Source organism: Anolis carolinensis, chromosome 1 (assembly GCF_035594765.1).
Source record: "Anolis carolinensis isolate JA03-04 chromosome 1, rAnoCar3.1.pri, whole genome shotgun sequence".
Classification (NCBI taxonomy): Eukaryota; Metazoa; Chordata; class Lepidosauria; order Squamata; family Dactyloidae; genus Anolis; species Anolis carolinensis.
The window spans coordinates 217,554,953-217,578,050 of record NC_085841.1 but is presented as its reverse complement, the minus strand read 5'-3'; the positions used below and the strand labels follow the sequence as shown (position 1 = coordinate 217,578,050).

The window sequence follows — 23,098 nt, the reverse complement described above, 5'->3', positions numbered from 1 at the left end:
AAAACATTTTCTTCCACTTCTATTTTTTGGGATGATGGTGGGGTTGAGGGCTATCTGTGGCAGCAAGTAGTTATATTTGCTGCAGTTGTCCACCTCTGAGGAGGAGACAAGTACTCCCCAAGTCTGCCATAAATAATACATTGGCTTGGTCTATCAGTCTCTCCTGCTGCATTGAGGTGTTCAAGAAAGAGGGACATTTTTGCACTTTTTTGTCACTTTTCTCATAGGTTGACTTTCTGAAAGGTGCATCCTTACTCCCCCATATAATTCAGAAGATTTCTCATAGGTTGACTTTCAAAGCAGGTATTGTGGGATTTTCTGTCTTGGGTTACATGGTTGTGTGGAAGGGCCCCTAGAGTAAATACTTCTCTAGGCATTTGTAGATCCTTCAGTATGACTCTGTGGTCAACTTCCAGCAGAAGTTAACCATAGCATTGTATTGAAGGATCTAGAGATTTCTAGGTTCCTCACCCCATCAAAAGTGAAGGTCCAACCATAATTCTGCAAATAAATGAGTGCTTGCATAAAGATAGACTGGAAATAAAAGAAATGTGGGGTGCTGTAGCAGTTGTTTTGCTTGCATAAGTCTACTTGCACAAGCTCTGCTACAAGAAGAATATCATCCTTGCCCACCCATACATTTCATGAGTTACAAACTATACATGAATGGGAGGTTAAGAAATACAGCTTTTTGATGGATGATAGCAATACGATGGACAGTATATATATGCAGTATTCTTCTTGCTATCATTTGAGGTGCTTAACAACAACAACAACAACAACAACTTCCCATCTCCCCGAAGGGCCTCAGGGTGGCTTACATATGGGGCAAAATGCCCATAAAACTCTAAAAACAATACAAGCAATCCATTAAAGCAAAAAAAAAAGGATTAAAATAAGAACAAAATAAAATATAACAGTCAAGATAAAACACAATTAGATAAAACAGCAGAATATTAAACAGCAGCAAAAGCTCAATAAAACAATATTCAACAAACTAATTGCCAGTAGTACAATGCTTTTCATACAGGAGAGAATGTTTTAGTACAGTAGAGTCTCACTTATCCAACACTCGCTTATCCAACGTTCTGGATTATCCAACGCATTTTTGTAGTTAATGTTTTCAATATATCGTGATATTTTGGTGCTAAATTCATAAATACAGTAATTACTACATAGCATTACTGCATATTGAACTACTTTTTCTGCCAAATTTGTTGTCTAACATGATGTTTTGGTGCTTCATTTGTAAAATCATAACCTAATTTGATGTATAATAGGCTTTTCCTTAATGCCTCCTTATTATCCAACATATTTGCTTATCCAACATTCTGCCGGCCCGTTTATGTTGGATAAGTGAGACTCTACTGTATTTAGAAATTTTAGAATTTGACTTGTAACTCTGCTTGGTTTTGTAAATATCGTAAAACATTTTAGACAACTACAAAATGGGTACAGCATTCTCCAAAAGGAAAAAAAGCCAATGGGATTCAAAAAAGCCAATGGGATTCTGGCCTGCATCAATAGGGGAATAGCGTCTAGATCCAGGGAAGTTATGCTCCCCCTCTATTCTGCCTTGGTCAGACCACACCTGGAATACTGTGTCCAATTTTGGGCACCACAGTTGAAGGGAGATGTTGACAAGCTGGAAAGCGTCCAGAGGAGGGCGACTAAAATGATTAAGGGTCTGGAGAACAAGCCCTATGAAGAGCGGCTTAAAGAGCTGGGCATGTTTAGCCTGCAGAAGAGAAGGCTGAGAGGAGACATGATAGCCATGTACAAATACGTGAAGGGAAGTCATAGGGAGGAGGGAGCGAGCTTGTTTTCTGCTGCCCTGCAGACTAGGACACGGAACAATGGCTTCAAACTACAGGAAAGGAGATTCCACCTGAACATCAGGAAGAACTTCCTCACTGTGAGAGCTGTTCGACAGTGGAACTCTCTCCCCGGGGCTGTGGTGGAGGCTCCTTCCTTGGAGGCTTTTAAGCAGAGGCTGGATGGCCATCTGTCGGGGGTGCTTTGAATGCGATTTCCTGCTTTTTAGCAGGGGGTTGGACTAGATGGCCCATGTGGTCTCTTCCAACTCTACTATTCTATGATTCTATGATTCTATGATCTTTATTTTGCCATGCAGTAAATGTAAAACTTTTTTAGAAAGTGAGATAAATGCAGTGTCAATTTATAGGCCAGTAAACTATGTAAACATTTACTTTGCTTAGCAAGTAAGGTAACCCTGTTTTCTAGACTCATTATAGTGGACATTTACTTTCTTATCTATTAAAGTAATAGTCCTGGCAACTCCCCTTTATTTCTCACCATTCTGTCTCCTCTTTGTCCTGTATGAATATGTCTTCTCAAAGCCAGGATTCATAAATAACTTTCAGTCTTGCCAGTTTCTTGCGATAAAAGTAAGTGTGTCTTTGAGTGGTGTGTAAAGTCCATATAATAGTTCATTAGTTCATTTCTCACCTTTCTGGCTGAGCTATGTTGTTCACCCAGAGTGGTGATTTTCTGTTTTGTGACATTAAAAAAATCTCTACCAGAAGTTACTCAATTATTAACAGATCATACTGAATAATTTTAAGCAGTTTTGGCATGGTGATATGCATATTACAATCTGTCCATGACATACATTTAGGAGCATAATGTCCCATTCTCAGAGGTATTGAAGGTGCCAAGTTCATGTCATTCTGACATGTCGTTCAGGCTGAAGGCATCAATGTATTCTGTTGGCCAAGTTTGACAACTGAGTTTCTGTGAGAGCCCTCTGCTAGGATGGAAAGGAAAGGGAAGTGCCTATAAACAATGTGTGTTTACTGGATGGTGCTCAGTGGCTATCAAAAACGAGTGGGCTTTTTCTCACCTAACTTTTACAACTTATAGATTGAAAATGTCGCATTCATTGAACATTGACAAACTCTGTAACATTTCACAGCTGAAAACTAGGACAGATAAGGCCAAACAACATCAGAATGTGGTCAAGATGGCAAAATATATTTATGAATGAGCCTACTGGGAAGGGCAACATCATGCTGCCTCCTGTGGTCTCTTCCTTGTTTTCCCAATGAGTCATGTATTCTCATGATATGCCCGAAGTACAACAGTCTCAGTTTAATCATATTGGCTTCTAGGGAAAGTTTAAGCTTGATTTGTCTGGACCCATATGTTTGTCTTTTTAGACTGTGTCCAAAGACCTCATTTCAAATTGTCTGATTTTCTTCTTATCAGCTTTCTTCAATGTTCTGTTTTCACAGCCATACATATAAAAGGAAATATGATGGCATGGACAATCCTGACTTTGATATTCAAAGATATATCTTTAAGAATCATATCTTCCTGCTCTTCCAAGTCCTAGTCTTCTTCTCATTTAGATTAATACCATTCTGATTAATGCCTGAGCCAAGGCATAGGAAATCTTTCAGTATCTCAGCTTTGATTGCAGTAGTCAAAGTTGCCCAGGGACCTCTGGTGGCACAGTGTGTTAAAGCGCTGAGCTGCTGAATTTGCAGACCGAAAGGTGCCAGGTTCAAATCCCGGGAGCGGAATGAGCACCCGCTGTTAGCCCCAGCTCCTGCCAGCCTAGCAGTTTGAAAACATGCAGATGTGAGTAGATCAATAGGTACTGCTCTGGCGGGAAGGTAAGGGCGCTCCATGCAGTCATGCCGGCCACATGACCTTGGAGATGTCTACGGACAACGCCGGCTCTTTGGCTTAGAAATGGAGATGAGCACCAACCCCCAGAGTCGGTCACGACTGGACTTAACATCAGGGGAAACCTTTACCTTTAGTCAAAGTTGCCCAGAATCAGTCTAAATCAGGCATGGGCAAACTTCGGCCCTCCAGGTGCTTTGGACTTCAACTCCCACAATTCCTAACAGCCAGTAGGCTCTTAGGAATTGTGGGAGTTGAAGTCCAAAACACTTGGAGGGCTGAAGTTTGCCCATGCCTAGTCTAAACAGAGCAGTCCCTGGTGGTGCAATGGCTAAACTCTTGTATCAGCAGTACTGCAGACCGAAAGGTCAACATTTCGAATCCGGGAGTGGGGTGAGCTCCCATATGTCAGCTCCAGCTTCCCATGTGGGGACATGAGAGAAGCCTTCCACAGAATGTAAAAATATCCCAGCATTCCTTGGCCAATGTCCTTGCAAACGGCCAATTCTCTAACACCAGAAGCGACTAGCAGTTTCAAATTGCTCCTGACATGAAAAAAAGTGTAAATAGAAACATCCTGAATGGGATCCAGCCTCTGTTTAGTCAGCCTGTGGTAAGGTGTTGGTAGAAGTCCAAGACCCTATATGACCACTCTTCTTACCCTGCATTCAGTAGCCCAGTGGAGTTTGTGTATGTTCAGTGGATATAGACTGCTACCTGATGTCCAGGGAATGGTAAACAAAACTTTAGCCAAGGAGAGAATGTAATGGAGTAAGTGCAAGTTGAAAAATGCTCTAAAATTTGCTGCAGGTCTCGCTTGACTTTAACATTGCCTTTGATTAATCCTTTAACAACAAGTCATAGAATAAAAATTGAACATTTTTCAACACTGAGGCCACACATGCAGTCTCCTTCCCTCTCTCCCTCTGCTTTTGTGTGTACATACCCACATGTGAATGTCTGCCTTTATACAGCTAGGTTTGTGATAACAGAGATTTTTAGTTTCCTGATATTATTGCTTTCGGAGAAGTGTTCATCTCACTTTTTCTAAAGCATGTGCAAAATAATAGCACCCCTTCTTAATTGCTCTGAGAAATAACAACTCCCCTACTGTGGATTTTGAAGCTTTAATTTAAATTTCTGTTGGAACATTTTGTACACCCACTTAGCATATTCTGCAAATCCTACATTACATTATGTAGTTGGAAATAAGGATGGATTCTTAGAAGCAGATTCAGAGCAGGGGGGGAAAAGCTGCAAAATAGTTGTAGCATTGCATTTTGGAGGAGCTTAAAGAGGATGGGCTTAGGATATAACCGGGATGTGTTGGATGTGAGGGCGATCTGGCTGCGACATCTGTCATCCCATTGATCGCCAGGGTTGATTCGGTTGATATAACCAGGCTAAATATCTCCATCCACTTTTGCCAGGTGGTTTGTGATTGGCAAAAATTGGGGGGGAAAGTCAGCACTTCTTAATGGGAGAAGACACATTCTTCCCATATTCAGGATTACAAGTGGCTTACTGTTCCAAATGAGGTAGCCAAGGATTTTTGTCCCACTATTTTAAATACAAAGAAAGAAGAGTTTTGTTGCTAAAGCAGCTCAGTGGTGTCATTGTTAACTTTACAAATTCCCAAATGTGAATAACAGTGCATCAGTCACTTCATTTCATATTGTAGTTTGCTTGCTCCCAGCATCTGAAAATTGTAGAAATTTGCCTTAACTGATAAAAAATATCAAGGACTAGCTTGGGGACCCGACGATGCCTGGGTTATTAGATGAAGGCATTGTTTGTTTTGGGATGTTAGGTAATATCACTAATGTTTGGTCTAGATCCATTGTTGGCTGGGTTCAATGCTCTCTGGATAAAGGTGAACTACAATTCCCACATTTCCAAGGCAATCACCCCCAAAACCTGCCAGTAATCACAGTTTATTTATTTACAGTATTTATATTCCGCCCTTCTTACCCCGATGGGGACTCAGGGCAGATCACATTACACATATAAGGCAAACATTCAATGCCTTTAACATAGAACAAAGACAAGACAAACATAGGCTCCGAGCTGGCCTCGAACTCATGACCTCTTGGTCAGAGTGATTTGTTGCAGCTGGCTGCAGCTGGCTGGCTGCTCACCAGCCTGCGGCACAACCCGGGCCTGTTGGGTCTGTGGGCCAAGTTTAGTCCAGATCCGTCGTTGGCTGGGTTCAGGGTTCTCTGGATAAGGGCGAACTACAACTCCCAGATCTGATGTCAATCACCCCCAAACCAGGCCTGTATGCACAGTTGACCATGTTGGGTCTGTGTGCCAAGTTTGGTCCAGATCTGATGTCAGCTGGTTCAGTGCTTTCTGGATGCAGGTGAACTATAGCTCCCAAAGTCAAGGTCCTGGGGCTTCTGTGTGCCAAGTTTGGTCCCAGTCCATTGTTGGTGGCAGTCACAGTATCAGTGAAGGTACTGCAAGTCCCATTATCCATGGCACATTTGTTCCAGATCTATCGTTGGTTGGGTTAACAGCCCTCTCTGGATGTAGGTCAAGCACAACTCTTGTAAATCATGGTGAAGTCTCCCCAAACTTCTTGTTCAGTTGCTGATCAATTCCTCTGATAACTGTGTGCCATAGGAAGGGGTAGGAAAGCGTTAAGGTAGAGACAGTGGGTGGGGTCATGCAAATTAAGGAACCCTGATATGCCCATTCTGGAGAAAAAAAAAGAACATCTAGGATGAAATTGTCCCCGCATGAAAGCCTTCACTTGGGTGGGGGGCAGCATGGTGTTTGTGGAAGACATTGGCTCGGCTTGGGCTACATGTTCATGGTGTTCACTATAATCTGTATGTCAGTGGAGGAAGGGCCATGGGTGTTTCCTGCTCAGTGGGAACTATAGCTGTTTGTGGAGGTGGGAGGCTGTCTGTGTAAATGGACACCTCCTCCACATACACACATACAAATTTTTCACTTTTATTATGTGTATAGATTGTTGGAGGTCTGTCCATCCAGGAAATGCTAAAAACAAAGTATAGACTAAATATTTCAACCCATAGCAATTCATATAAATTTATGACATTTGTTTACTTTAAGAATGAGGCTTAAAAGCCGATTGTCCAATAAATTGATCAGCTGACTAAACATGAGAGGTGAAAACTGGCCTCAGGGCTAAGCAGTGGTAGAAGTAGGGATCATACATTGGACACATCATTGGCCTGGCTTGAACATAAAGCTAAACAGTTTAGTGTTTTGTGCACAGCTTCGTTTATTCATAGAATCATAGAATAGTAGAGTTGGAAGAGACCTCATGGGCCATCCAGTCCAACCCCCTGCAAGAAGCAGGAAATCGCATTCAAAGCACCCCCGACAGATGGCCATCCAGCCTCTGTTTAAAAGCCTCCAAAGAAGGAGCCTCCACCACAGTCCGGGGAAGAGAGTTCCACTGCCGAACAGCCCTCACAGTCAGGAAGTTCTTCCTGATGTTCATTTGTCTTCTTATGTGGTCACAAAGAGAAGGCCAGAAGAATTCATTTCCATTTTAACCAGCTGTAGTTTGATATTATATCAATATGGGGAACCGTGATTCTTTCTAACTATGGTTTATCCCAAAGAGGATCAGAATCAGTTAACACTAAACACTATTTGACCCAAGCAACCAACTCTGGTACTGGAAATGAAGCAAATGTTTCCAGGCTCTTCACAGCTTTGGGAAATGAGAGGGGTATAATACATGAGTCTGTTTTTCTCATAAAGCAGCAAATTGTATTCATGTCATAGGATGATCAATGGTTTTAGTCTAGGGATTTGTTTTTATTAGAGGCATATCTTAGGGAATCCAGACTAAGCAGAGGGAAAATATGATGATGATGATGATGATTCTTTATTTATATCCTAATTTTCTCCCTCATGGGATCCAAAGCGGCTTACAACATATTAAAATCACATAAACAACAATCAGAGTACATCAATAATATAAGCATGATAGAATAAACAAGTTAAGTAAAACAATCACAGTATAAATTCAGCTTCATGAGGCATTATGATGTACAATGGTATCTAAGGGCCATATGAATAACAGTGAAAATTATGATATCCACCTCACAGAAGTCTTGACTATGCCTCATGACTTCTGAGGATTGCTGACTTTTTGCATCACACATTCTCATGAGCCACTCTTAATACACTTAACTTCTAAGTCAAGGGGGGTTCCTTTGCCTTTCTCTCAGACTAAAACAGTGTCTCTTGCTCAAGTTTAGTTTACTTTTGAAAAACCCCTCACACACTCTAGGGAAAGTGGGGAGAGATACAACCATGTTTTGAGTGACCAGATAATTTTTAGAGATTGAGATGGTCCTTTTCTGAATACTGTGAGTTCTGATAAATTCCAACACTTGCGAAAGCTATTCCCAGGGCTTACAACAGGCGAGGGAGGGTGCAAAAAACATGGGAGAAAGAGCTCCACATCTCCTACAGAGTGTGTTGGTACTTTAAAATGTAAACTTTATCAAATTTGAAAAAATATCAGAGCATTTGAGTAGAATTCTAGGTGTCTGGAAAATTATCCACTGAGATCTGAAGAAAGCTTTCCATCTTAAAGTTACATGGGTTCTTTCAAAGATTGGAGTTTTATGCATTACTGGCCACACAACTCTTAAGGAAGGTCAATTTAAGTTGTTTTTTTTTCATGTCAGGAGCAACTTGAGAAAATGCAAGTCGCTTCTGGTGTGAAAGAATTGGCTGTCTACAAGGATGTTGCCCAGGGTACGCCTGGATGTTTTGATGTTTTTTAACCATCCTGTTGGAGACTTCTGTCATGTCCCCGCATGGGGAGCTGGAGCTGATAGAGGGAGCTCACCTGCTTTCCCTGAATTTGAACCACCAACCTGTTGGTTAGCTGTCCTGTCGACACAAAGGTTCAACCCATTGTGCCACCACTTTAAGTTAAATATATCAATATCTAGATTCATATGTATATATGATTGTTTTGCTTTGCTTTCCAGATGCAGCTGTGTGGAGCCAAGCAACCCCAGCAATAATACTTTACAGTTCTGGGCATCCGAGAATAAGACTTCAAATGATATAGCTTGGGGAAACCTGACTTGGAAAGTAAGTGTACCATTGAACGCACAGCATGGACAGACTCAAAGAATGCTTAAACAAATGTATAATGTAGGCAGGGCGAAATACTGTTAAATAGCCTTTTCTCTTCTAGGTATCTGTTTGAAGAAAGATTGTGTTCATGCAGGTATATTTATGGGAAGTTTCCCCTCTATGAGTTAAATTCCTATATTCATAGAATCATAAGATCTTCGCATTGGAAGCAGCTAAAAAAGCCATCTAGTCCTATGCAGGGATACACTGCTAAAGCACTTCTGAAAGACACCCATCCAACCTCTGTTAAAAACCATGGCCTTTCAAGTGGAGTCAAATTGCACCCTTAGGAAATCTTTTCAGCGAGTGTTCCCTGTGGGTGCATATTTTTAACAATAGCAATATATGTGCACTAGTTTTGGTGTTTCACCAAGGAGTATTACTGAGATTAAGGCTACAATCATGAAATAGCAGCAGATTTGACCTAAATTCTACCAGATGGTAAATCTGAAGCTACGGTGTGTAAAAGGCATATAAGCTCCACATTTTCAGTTGAATACTCTTCCAGATGTTCAGACTACGAGGACAAGTCAAAAATGTGAAATTGCTGAGTTGTCAAAATTATTGCAAACATCCTTCTATACATACAGTTCACCATTGTCAGCAGTATAGATTGTGACCAGGTAAGCAGAAAACATATTGAGAACAGCAGCAGATTTATTTCAAAATACTATAGCCTACCTTTTCATCATTTCTTCTACAGTAAGATTGACCAGTCTCCTTTCATGAATAGTCCCGTTTATATGCCTCTCCTAGCACTTTTGATGGCTATGACACTTTGGATAACCACTCCCCCCTGATGATTTCGACTTAACTAGCACTTTAGCCCAGTTTCCTACAGATTTTATCCATGATTTTATCATGATGTACTGTATGTGTTTTTATAACTTGTTTTATTGTTGTTTGATTTGTTTTACTGCTTGTTTTATATTGTTATAACCGGGCTTGGCCCCATGTAAGCCGCCCCGAGTCCCTCCGGGGAGATGGGGTGGGGTAGAAGAATAAAATTATTATATTATAAAAATTATAAGGTAACCAATCAAGGCTTTTGAGGCTAGGATTGCTTCTTTGTTACTGTATGGCTCCCCTATTTGGATTTTTGCAATCAATAACTCATACCATATTCCAAGTTTCTTCTGAAACTAATGGAGCTTCCTAGATGTGTGCCTTACACTGTTCTATGCATTGAGACAGGTCAAACTACTCTTGAAACCTTGGTATGGATGAGAGCTATAACATTTTGATTGCATATACATTTTCAAGCAGACCCCGATAGCTATATTCCCTTTCTGTTATTAGATCATTTTATTTCAGAATTGTATTCTTTGATCCTCGGAAAGATCGAAGCAATTGGCCTATCTTTGGAAGCACTCTTAATGCTCACAAATGTGGAAGTCTGCAAGTCAATCAAGAGCAGACTTTTGGATCTTGACTTCCACAATCTGACTCTTGCAGCAAAGATAACTTGTTCCCCTACCACATCATTAATTCAATCAGAGCGTGGTGTCATGGCAGCATATCTTCACATTTTGATTTATCCCACCCAGATGAGAGCTTTGGCAAGATATAATGTGTTACTATCAGCTCTTTTGCATGGGAAATATAAAAAGTGTAATGTTCCAAAAGGGCTTGTTCTTGTGATTTGGTCTCTGTTGAAACACTTCATCATTCTTTGTTTGTTTGCCCCAAATATGATAATATGTGGATGAAATATAGGATTTTCATTTTTTCACAGTGTTCTCAATGGTAAGGATGTTATAAAATTCCATATCTTCTGAACAACTCTGATGCATTCTTTTGTGAGATTGTTGCAAATTTTATCCTTGAGATTACTAACTTTTAAGTGTGTTTTCTTTTTATCTGTGACTTCCACTTGTTGTATATACAGTAGAGTCTCACTTATCCAACATAAACGGGCCGGCAGAATGTTGGATAAGTGAATATGTTGGATAATAAGGAGGGGTTAAGGAAAAGCCAATTAAAAATCAAATTAGATTATGATTTTACAAATTAAGCACCAAACATCATGTTATACAACAAATTTGACAGAAAAAGTACTTCAATACACAGTAATGCTATGTAGTAATTACTGTATGAATTTAGCACCAAAATATCATGATATATTGAAAACATTGACTACAAAAATGCGTTGGATAATCCAGAATGTTGGATAAGCGAGTGTTGGATAAGTGAGACTCTACTGTACCTGTGTTGTATGCCAATTTTGTTGTTGTGTGCCAATAAAGGCTGTGTGTGTGTGTGTGTGTGTGTGTGTGTGTAATAGCCTACTTTTTCATGGTTTGTTTCTTGTTAACTTAGAATCTGTATGGAGGAATAATGTGCTTTATATTTACCAAACTGTGCTTATATTTAGCATCTGTAAACAGTTAAAGGCAGTTTCTATTAATTCCAAATTAAGCTAAATGTATAACATGTACAGTAGATTTTTAGTTAACTGGAACTCAAGCAACTAGAACTCTCCAGGGCAGGGGTCCTCAAACTTTTTAAGCCAAGGGCCGGTCCACAATCCTTCAGACTGTTGAGGGGCCAGATTATCATTCGAAAAAAATACAAACAAATTCCGATGCACACTGCATATGTCTTATTTGTAGTGCAAAAGCAACAACAACAACAACAATGAAAGAACAATACAATATTTTAAAATAAAAACAATTTTAACCAACATACATTTATCAGGATTTCAATGGGAAGTGTGGTCCTGCTTCTGGCCAATGAGATAGTCATGTTAATTAGGGTTGTTGTTGTTGTTGTTGTTGTTGTTGTTGTGTGCCTTCAAGTCATTTCAGACTTTGGGTGAACCTAAGTCTAAAATTTATTTATCATTTATTTACTGCATTTGTTTACTACATTTGTATCACACCCTTCTCACCCCAAAGGGGACTCAGAGTGGCTTACAAATTATATGTACATACAATATATTATATTATTAGCATAGCACAATATTAGCATTATATATTACTATATTGAACTATACCACTATACTGTAATATTATTAGTAATATTATATGTAATATAGAATATATAATTAATGTTATTATATGGTATTATTATTAGTGTTATATTGTATTACATTATAATATTATTATCAATATTATATGTATATACAATGTATTACATTATAAAACTGAGGGCGGGGGCCAGGTAAATGACCTCGGAGGGCCGCATCCGGCCCCCGGGCCTTAGTTTGGGGACCCCTGCTCTAGGGCCTCCCTATTATCCAACAGTTTTAGTTATCTGACATTTGGCCCACCTATTTATGTCAGATAACCGGAACTCTATTGTATTCCTGTCATAAAAGCCAATGTCGGTGACGAATATAGTGGTATATCCAATTTTTGCAAGTTGACTGCTTGCATAATCAAAACTATCTTTTATCCTTTTATTTAAGCTCTGCCACCCACCATTCAGTCTTATATTTGTGTGTGTGTGTGTATTTATGTAACCTTTAAAAGCATTTGGTTGATGTGAGGTTGGCATTAGTCAAACTTGTTCTCGGAGGGAGGAGGTCTGATAACTGTCACTATGTTAGGACTGGGAAGCAGCACTTCTGCTTTTCCTGCCAGGCTTCAGTGTGAGACTCAAGAGATAAAAGACAGAGATGCATCAGGGCCAGCTAAATGCTTCCCTATTTTTTCTGCTTTGTCCACCCCACCTATCTGCAATCTGCTGGCAAATGCAAGGGGTTTCCCATTCCTCTTTCAATGAGAATCTGGTTAATTGTTTTGTAAGGATTAATGGTATAAACTACAGGTGGGCAACACATTGCTTCCCAGGTGTTATGCCTCATCCATCATTGTTGTTGTGTGCCTGGAAGTCATTTCTAATCTATGGCAAATCTAAGGTGAACCCATCACAGGATTTTCTTGGCTAGATTTACTCAGAAAATGTTTGCCATTGCCATCCTCTGAGGCTCAGGGAATGTGACTTGCCCAAAAATCATTCAGTGGGGATTTGAACCCTGGTTTCCCTAAACAGCATAATTATTGATGAAGTGGGTCAGGAGAGTTATAAACCAACATTATCTGGAAAGCCACAAGTTGCTTGCATCAGTGTAAACAAATTCTAGGCAATCCAACCACAAATTCTGGCTTTTTTTGGGCTTGTTTCACAGATTAGAACAGATTTCAAACCATAATCCTTGGTTTCTACATAGTGACAAGCTAAAAACTGGGGACAATGAAATTAAACACCTGTTATAAATACTCTTCCTTTCTGCACAGGAGGCTAAGCTAACTGCTGTTTTTATTGCAGTCCAACAATTGTGTCTTTAGCTGTGTATATATATTTGCTATGCATGAAAACGGGCAGGATACAAATGAAGTCAACAATAACAGTGACTATGTAGATATAGAAATACTTAGCAATTGAGGGCCTTCCCAGACAGGCCCTATATCCCAGGATCTGGTCCCAGGTTTTCTGTTTATCCCAGATTATCTGGCAGTGCAGACTCATATAATCTAGTTTAAAGCAGAAAACCTGGCGTCAGATCTTGGGATATAGGGCCTATCTGGAAGGGCCATGAAGGAACACTATCCAGTATCCAGCTGCCCCAGTTTTGCAGGGATGATTCTAATAAATTACTATCCTGCTTTTTACAACCAATAAATACTCCAGTGTCTCCCTTCTCCTCTCACTTTCCCTCTTTTCCCTTGACTTATTTCAATTGCTGCAAAAGCCATTCAAAATGCAAAAATAGTCGCATCTTTCTCTCTAAACTGGAACTCTTGTCCTCTCTCATGCTATCCTGATAGTCAAGTGCAATATACTCCAGGTGTCTTCCCATTCAGCTGGAGGAAAATACAGAAAATGCTATGTCATTGGAGCACATTTTTCTAAGGAACAAGAATCAGTTTGCTGCAAATCTTTCTTTTTGTGAGATATGGGAACAAGTTATTACACTGTATCCTGTAGATTTTGATATAGAAATAAATATCAAAGAGAGCTATGTAAGTTTTTTTTTTGTGTCAGGAGCAACCGGAGTTGCTTCTGGAGTGAGAGAATTGGCCGTCTGCAAGGACGTTGCCCAGGGGACGCCTGAATGTTTTTGATGTTTTTACCATCCTTGTGAGAGGCTTCTCTCATGTCCCCGCATGGAGCTGATAGAGGGAGCTCATCTGCGCTCTCCCTGGGTGGGATTCGAACCTGGCAGCCTTCAGGTCAGTAACCCAACCTTCAAGTTACAAGGCTTTTATCCCCTAGGCCAGCGGAGGCTCCAGCTATGTAAGTTGCATTTCTGTACATTTATGGGGGTGAGAATTTTAGTCCACTGAATCAGCTTTTTCTGGAGCCCAATTAAGGAGAGAAACATGACATACTCCAGGAAGCATGTAGAATTTCATGCGTACTGCTTTGGATTCATGCTCATATATTTGTTCAGTCTTCATGACAGATTGTGCCATGAATGGGTCTTCGTATAATTAATTTTCTTTTTAGTTACAATAGAAGCAGTTTTGTGGAGTCTGTTGCCATCTTGTGGCAAAAAGAGTTGCTTTTCTGCTCTGTAGTACCAGAAGATTCCTCTAATCCTTTTTCCCCAGCCTGTTGCCTTATATATATTCTGGCTGGATATTTTGAAAGTTGCAGTTTGGAGCACCAAGGTGGAATGGGCAACTCTAAAATGACATGTCCCGTGACATATTTGCTCATGATAGTCATATTTGCTCATACAGTCATGACTTGTCGATAGTCACAACTAACAACTGATTTAAAAATTTAACTGATTTTTACCCAGTTCTATCTGTAGAAAACCTACAGTTTTTATTTAACTTGTTGGTTCATAATAAACTTCCTAACCATTTTCTGTTAGAAGTAGCAGTATGTTAAATTTAACAAAAAATATTACAGAGAAAAGTAAAGTGTTTTTTTTGTCAGAGGAAAAAAAGGAAATAAAGGACCAAAAAGCCAACCCTCTTTGAACAAATCTTGTTCAGAAAATGCTGTCATAGATTTACCTTAGGGTTGCCAAAAGCTGGAAATGACTCAAATGCACACAGCAACAACAAAAGGACCAACTTATAATGAAAGGCTTTGACATAATAGAAGTGCTCTTTAGGAAAAAAAAAACACCATGAGATCTATATATTCTGTAGTTGTTGAAGGTCCCTTCTCATTTTTATTGTTACTGAGGCCCCTCCCACACAGCTGAATAAAATCCCACATTATCTGCTTTGAACTGGAATATATAGCAGCATGGACTCAGATAACCCAGTTCAAAGCAGATATTGTGGGATTTTCTGCCTTGATATTCTGGGATATAAGGCTGTGTGGAAGGGCCCTGCGTCAGACCGCCCTTTTATGACTGTTCAATTGTTGGGGCTATGATCCAAGTATCTGTATTATAGAATGTCAAAATGCCCTTAAGTGGAAACTTATCTGTGATTATGAGTAGGTGCATTCAAAATATTGAGATTTTGGGCCTTTCTGCAGACTGGGTTTGCATGTCTGTCTCTGTCTCGGTTAGATGTGTTTATGGGCAATGAATGTTTGCCCTGTATTTGTATAATGTGATCCGCCCCGAGTCCCCTTCGAAGTGAGAAGGGTGGAATATAAATACTGTAAATAAATAAATAAATAAATAAATTTCATCTGTCACTGACATGTTAGTTTGATCCAACTACCATTAGTCAGTAGGCATTAAGCCGAAAAATATGGTATAATGCTTGCTTAATAAACAGCATCCTAACCACAAATAATCAGTGATTTAAATTCCTTAGTATTTTTGTGTTTTAACAGCTAATAGTGCTTTAATTAAATCAGGATCTAAACTGCTTGAAGAAAAAAGGCACAAGGAAGATGAAAGAAAGGAGCATTTGAATTTAGTTATTGTTGACTTGGGATTAATAGCTGGTTCTTTGTCAAGGACATCTTCTTCTGAAGAAGATACTCATTTTGTCTATTTTCAACACTTTCAAACATGTTTTGGCCATATTATGTATTATGTAGCAGCAGATGGAAGCATTCTACCAAATGTGTACTCAACAGAAACCTATAACCAATTCTAGAGCTTTGGCAAGTCCAACCTGTACATAGTATAGCATGTATTTTCAAATGTAGGGCTTTATTTCAGTGTACACCTTAACAAATTTTACACATACAGTAGAGTCTCACTTATCCAACATAAACGGGCCAGCAGAATGTTGGATAAGCAAATATGTTAGATAATAAGGAGGCATTAAGGATAAGCCTATTAAACATCAGATTAGGTTATGATTGTACAAATGAAGCACCAAAACATCATGTTAGACAACAAATTTGGCAGAAAAAGTAGTTCAATACGCAGTAATGCTATGTAGTAATTACTGTAGTTATGAATTTAGCACCAAAATATCACGATATATTGAAAACATTGACTACAAAAATGCGTTGGATAATCCAGAACGTTGGATAAACGAGTGTTGGATAAGTGAGACTCTACTGTATGTTTTTTTTAAGTGTGGTCTTGAGATCAGGATTCCAGTATAGTTCCCTTATTTACATGGGATACATTCTCAGACTTCACATGGATACACAAAAACGGTGGATAATAATGAATCGTGTTGAGCTTTGTTTATGGCCTCAGAATACCACCGAGTCACACTGGAGGACGTAGAAAATGCCTGGAGAAGACATAGTTTGTTGGACACGGATAAATGAAACTGTGGATATCAATCTCATGGATATAGGGTAGTTTAAATGGAAGTCAGTCAAGTCAGGAGTGGTAATGGAATACAATTCAATCTTCTGTTTCTTTTTGGTGAGCTACAAAAACATAAAACGTGCCTTTACTTTCCATGTTAGGAATGTGAACTTTGGCAAGGGACATTTGTAGGACGAGCCTGTGGACATCATGGTCCTTACGTCCCAGATGTTCTCTTCTGGTCAGTCATCTTATTCTTTTCTACAGTTACTCTCTCATCCACACTGAAGCAGTTCAAGACCAGCCGATACTTCCCAACCAAGGTAATGTGTCTTTTGAAAACGAAACAATATTCACTTTGTTGCAAACACAGGCTGCAGTTCTGTCTCTATGGATGTCAGTGATGCTATTAGCATCAATCAGTTTCCAATTATAACGTTTTATAGCACTTCCTTATGTGTTTACTACCAGATATCCATGACCAATTGATGCCATTAGCATTAATCAACTCTCATTTGTAATGTTTTATGGCATTTCTTTATATGTTTACTGCTAGTAATATGTTAGTATAGGAGAATGGGGAGGAGAGAAAGTACCAGTACTTTTATTTTATTCTGCCTCTTTGTTGAAACTGGAAGATGTGATCATTTAGAGCAAAACACATTAAGCAAAGTCATTGCAGTTCAATCTGGAATGTAAATATGACCAACAGACTGTAATAGTCTGCTCCACAGAGAGACAGAGTTCTTCAATCTTAAGCTTGCATAGTATAAACCTGCATTGTCCTAGTTGAGTGCTGTTTGTGCTATACAACTCTTTTGTGGAACATTGTGCAGTCATTTGTGTATCTCTGAATGGCCTTGCGTATTGTCCCATTGTGAAATCCACAATCTTGGTGCACCGGGTACTACATTAAAGGCAGCTATGTACCATTTGAAAGTGTGCACCTACATATTCAGTACAATAGAGTCTCATTTATCCAAGCTAAACGGGCCGGCAGAACCTTGGTAAGCGAATATCTTGGATAATAAGGAGGGATTAAGGAAAAGCCTATTACACATCAAATTAGGTTATGATTTTACAAATTAAGCACCAAAACATCATGTTTTACAACAAATTTGACAGAAAAAGCAGTTCAATACGCAGTAATGTTATGTTGTAATTACTGTATTTACGAATTTAGCACCAAAATATCACGATATATTGAAAACATTGACTACAAAAAAGGCTTGGATAATCCAGAAACTTGGATAAGCGAGGCTTGGATAAGTGAGATTATACTGTAGTTACAGTTTTGGAACTTCACTGAATGTGGCTGGTACTCCATGGCCAAAAAATAAAATAAAAGCAGAGGTGTAAGGGAATTTAGGAGCCCCTGGTGACACGGTAGGTTAAACCACTGAGCTGCTGAAATAGCTGACCGAAAGGTCGGCAGTTCAAATATGGGGAGCTGGGTGAGCTCCCACTGTTAGCCCCAGCTTCTGCCAATCTAGCAATTCGAAAACATGCCAATGTGAGTAGATCAATAAGTACTGCTCCGGTGGGAAGGTAACGGCACTCCATGCAGTCATGCCGGCCACATGACCTTGGAGGTGTCTACGGATAATGCCAGCTCTCCGGCTTAGAAATGGACATGAGCACCAACCCCCAGAGTCAGACATGACTGGACTTAACGTCAGGGGAAAACTTTTACCTTGACCTTGACCTAATATTAAGAGAAAACCTTTACCTTTACCTAAGGGAATTTAGTGTATGTAAAACTCCAATGGGATGCCTATTTCAGTTAACAAGAGTGACCTAAGATGTTTTTATACCTGATATCTAAACTCAAAATCCATCTTTGTACTTTGAACCAGTGCTCACTTGGTTCACAAAGACTACTAACATGTCTTAAAGCAGAAATACGTAGTTTCTGAGGGTCAGGGAAGTGTGTTGTACTCTCTTGACCCACCAGGAAGTGTACTGTGGGATTACACTCCAATTGCAATGGCTGTTGCAGTTCTCTGTGATATAAGAGGTTGCTACAACCCTGCAAGAGAGCAAAGCAAAATGTCCACTGCCTTTCCTGAGGTGTGAGTGGCACAGGTCATACAGGGCTTCAAATTCTATGGATCACAGATCACCAGTGGGCATCTCTGTCCCAACAAATCAAACCCTTTTCTTCCACTGAGCATTATGGTCATGCAGTACAGTGCAGTTCATCTGGCTGAAATTGGAAAATAGAACATGTTTTCAGAAAATTCTTATAAAGCTGTGCACTGGATAATTGCAAAGGTTAATTGTTGCAGCCATAATTCAGTTAAATTTTATTTTATTGGTAGGGCACAGCAATATTCATGTTCATTGGTTATATGTGATCCACTTAGGGCCAAGTGCAGGAAAATAGCTCTTTGTTCCTTCCTTTATTCCAAAATGGAGCTCCATGAGATTTCTTGGGATCTTTAGAGTTGGGACAAATGCAGCACAGAGGTGGGATGTAATAGCTTCTTGTAACTGTGGAAAAATGATCTACATGAAAATTCTCCCTGCAGTAGGAGAGCATATTTTTTTCAGCAGCCATTGCTGACACTGACAATCATCTCAATGTCTCTCCAGGTGCGGTCTGTAGTGAGTGACTTTGCCGTCTTTCTTACCATCCTGTGCATGGTCTTAGTTGACTATGCCCTTGGGATTCCATCACCAAAGCTTCAGGTTCCAAATGAATTCAAGGTAATCCCTTGCATTTTTCTAAATTTCACTAAAATTAAAAATTGTCGCAGTGACTGTGTTGTAAATAACATAAGTATTTCTTTCAGAAATGTATTAAAATATGAATTTGAATGTATCTCCAGTTTAATTTTTTTCTTGACAATTAGACTAGGTTTCAGAAAAATCAAATGATAAGTGATTGAGATAACAAGTGTAATGAGCAAAACTTTGGTCAAAAGTTATTTTTTTGCTCTATTCCCAATTGTTCCCACATTAGTTCCATTTGCAATGCTATTAGGGTAATAATCGTAGACATCGGGATGGGGAACTTGTGGTTTTCAGGGAGGTTTTGACTCCAAATTGCATCCTTATATCCAGAATAATCAATGGGCAGGGGTCATGGAAACCAAATACCTAAACACTTTGAGGAGTCCTACAGATTCCCCACTTGCATTTTTGATTACCGTACATACATTTCTGGAGCCCCGGTGGCGAAGTGTGTTAAAGCACTGAGCTGCTGAATTTGCAGACCGAAAGGTCCCAGGTTCAAATCCCGGGAGCGGAGTGAGCACTCGCTGTCAGCTCCAGCTTCTGCCAACCTAGCAGTTCGAAAACATGCCAATGTGAGTAGATCAATAGGTACCGCTTCGGCAGGAAGGTAACGGCGCTCCATGCAGTCATGCCGGCCACATGACCTTGGAGGTGTCTACGGACAACGCCGGCACTTCGGCTTAGAAATGGAGACGAGCACCAACCCCCAGAGCCAGACATGACTGGACTTAACGTCAGGGGAAACCTTTACCTTTACCTTACATACATTTCTATGGCTCTTGCTACCTGCAAGTATGATTAGGATTGCAGTTTTATTGATTAGATATTTGCACTGATGTTCTCTGGCTTTGTTATGTTATCACTGCATTATTCTTCTGATATGCACAATGCTATGTAAGACGAATATGCAGTGTTTTTAGTTATTTGTGTTGTGTATTTCTATTTGTATTCCTTTTCAAAAGTGGAGGAGGAATGTTTGGTGAGCTCTGATCCTGAAAAACCTCTGCATATGTTTCATAAAAATGCAGTCTCATAGACCTTAATTTGCTCTTCTCCTCTAGCCTACCAGAGATGACCGTGGCTGGTTCGTTACACCTGTGGGTCCCAATCCTTGGTGGACAGTGCTGGCGGCAGTAATTCCAGCACTTCTTTGTACTATTTTAATATTTATGGACCAGCAGATTACCGCAGTTATCATAAATAGGAAAGAACATAAACTAAAGGTAAGATTATTTTGATCTTTTGAATTATTGTTCTAGAATCTCAATCGGTACATGTTTTGAAAAATACTGGTTATCTATGTAAAGACCTTTCAAAAAATAAAAATTACACATTTCACTCAATTTTTTGCTATTTGTATTTGTGTGAGAGAGGCCCTTCCACACTGCAGAATTATAGATCCAGGATTCCACTTTAACTCTCGTGGTTCCAACCTGGCAGAACTTGAAATCAACAGTTTTGATAGGAGCATTTACGATTTTCAGTCTGAAAATCCCCACCTTATTTTCTCAGGGTTTCAAAGAACGCAACTGTGCACTTAAAGTGGAATATAGTACTATAACTGTGTAATGTGAAAGAGGTCTCGGATTCAAGTAGTTTGGTACATGCCAAGAACCACTGACCTTTGGGTAACAAGAATAGGGAAGCCTGTCTATGAACAAACCCCATGTATTTATTGAAGCAAAGGATGCAGACAAATGGAAATGCAAAGGCAGTTGAAGAACGGAGTAAATACTTTGTGTCATATGAAAACCACAACCAAGGGGAATTGCACAGTGAGGAATACTTCTTCAAAGTGCTATCAGTTTTCCTAAATATATCGGTGCTAACTGGCCTTTCTCATTCATCTTCTCTTTTTTTTTGGATATTAATTTTTATTTTGGTTTTGAGGTTACAATAAAAGTGGTGGAACAATTTATAGAAAGAGAAAGTTAGAATATGGATAGATAAGAACATGTCCTGCGGGGGGGGGGGGGGGGGGAGAAAAGATCGGGGAAGGGAGCTGGGGGGGGATGATGGTGTTGAAGAAAAAAGAAAAAAAAATACAATAAAAAAGAAAATTTTGGTCATACTTCCAGAATTCCTGAGTTGCTGCTCATATTTTCTTAGCCCTTTTCCTGTGTCAACATTGGACTATGTGGTCTATCTCTCCGAGGGTTGTTTTATGTTCCTCTTTAGTAAAGTTCTATTTTTTCGTTTTTCATATAAAGTCTTAATTTGTTCCAATCTGTCGGCTGTCCGTTTGGACTATTCTGTGCCAACATTTGTGCCAATGAGTATAATATTTCTGATGTCCAGGATTCTTAATATCCAATTTTCAATAGAGGGAACTTCTTGAGATTTCCACAATTCGGCTAGGCATATCCTAGCAGCGGTTGTTAAATAAATGAATAGCTCATTTGTGTTTAAATCCATATGAAAATCTGTAAGCCCTAACAAAAAGTATTCTGGTTTTAACTCAAATTTCCTTTGTAAAATTGTTTCCATCTTTCTGTGTGTCTCACGCCAAAATATTTTTACTTTCTTACATTTCCACCACATGTGTAGAAAATCACCCTTGTGTTTCCCGCATTTCCAACATTTCCCATTACAGTAGAGTCTCACTTATCCAACACTCACTTATCCAACGTTCTGGATTATCCAACGCATTTTTGTAGTCAATGTTTTCAATATATCATGATATTTTGGTGCTGAATTCGTAAATACAGTAATTACTACATAGCATTACTGTGTATTGAACTACTTTTTCTGTCAAATTTGTTGTATGACATGATGTTTTGGTGCATAATTTGTAAAATCATAACCTAATTTGATGTTTAATAGGTTTTTCCTTAATCTCTCCTTATTATCCAACATATTCGCTTATCCAACGTTCTGCCAGCCCGTTTACGTTGGATAAGTGAGACTCTATTGTATTTCTGTCCTTACTGATTTTGGCTATTATTTCTGGTGTTAGGTACCATCTGTAAAACATTTTGTACCAGTTTTCTTTTAATTCTGCTGAGTATGTATATTTTAGTTTTCTCATTCATCATTTATGAATTGGTTGAACATTTTTCCTAGTCATAAAAGCTTTTCTACCTGGTTACCTGTAGATTATTTTGACATACCAAATAGAGCAAGCAGCTAATTTTAATGGTGTTTGCAGTGTAGAATCTAGAGCTAGTGTTTGATCTGATACATGAAATGCATTGAATGCCCATGACAGCACATGCCACCGTGAAAATGTTAAATCTTTATTAGTCTCGCTCTTATTGTGGAGAATGAAAAACTGTCATGTAATGCAATTTGAACTGTATTATATGGGTCTATAAGTAGGTTTTCCCCTGTCGTTAAGTCTATTCGTGTCTCTGGGGATTGGTGCTCATCCATTTCTAAGCCAAAGAGCCGGTGTTGTCTGTAGACACCTCCAAGGTCATGTGGCCGGCATGACTGCTTGGAACGCTATTATCTTCCCACCAGAGTGATACATTTTGCATGTTTTCGAACTGCTAGATTGGCAGAAGCTGGGGCTAACAGTGGGGGCTCCATGGATTCGAACTGCTGACCTTCCGGCCAGCAAGTTCAGCAGTTTAGTGGTTTAACATGATGCGCCACCGAGGGGTCTATACTGACAACAACAACAACAACAATAATGCAGTTCAAACTGCAGTTATTTGACAGTGTAGATCCACCTTGAGTCATACCATGGGGATAGCTGATTCCAGCAGAACTGGGAGTGAATGATTTCCCCCACATTCTGCTGCAGCCCTCTCATGTGCTCCCCAAATTCTGGGAAACCCTACAGAACTTGTTTTTGGATAGTGTGAAAGCCTGGAAGGAAAGGGACAGTATTTGTGGGGGGGAAAGTCCTATGGTAACTGCCAGTAGAAGACTGGATTTAGCTCAGTGTATTTTTCCATTCCGCAGATGGCAAAATAAAACAAGGTTCAG

The 23,098-nt window shown here is 39.5% G+C and overlaps 1 protein-coding gene across 7 annotated transcripts in view; it reads left to right on the top strand.

The window, feature by feature from the left end:
* slc4a10 (solute carrier family 4 member 10) overlaps positions 1 to 23,098 on the top strand; it is a 251,477-nt gene that overhangs the window by 202,540 nt on the left and 25,839 nt on the right. For all 7 annotated transcript variants that reach the window (XM_016996740.2, XM_008118989.3, XM_008118986.3 and 4 more), the window contains 4 exons: positions 8,640 to 8,745; positions 16,588 to 16,749; positions 19,022 to 19,135; positions 20,227 to 20,388. In XM_016996740.2, the coding sequence (XP_016852229.2) occupies positions 8,640 to 8,745; positions 16,588 to 16,749; positions 19,022 to 19,135; positions 20,227 to 20,388 (544 nt within the window). The remainder of the gene's footprint in view (positions 1 to 8,639; positions 8,746 to 16,587; positions 16,750 to 19,021; positions 19,136 to 20,226; positions 20,389 to 23,098) is intronic.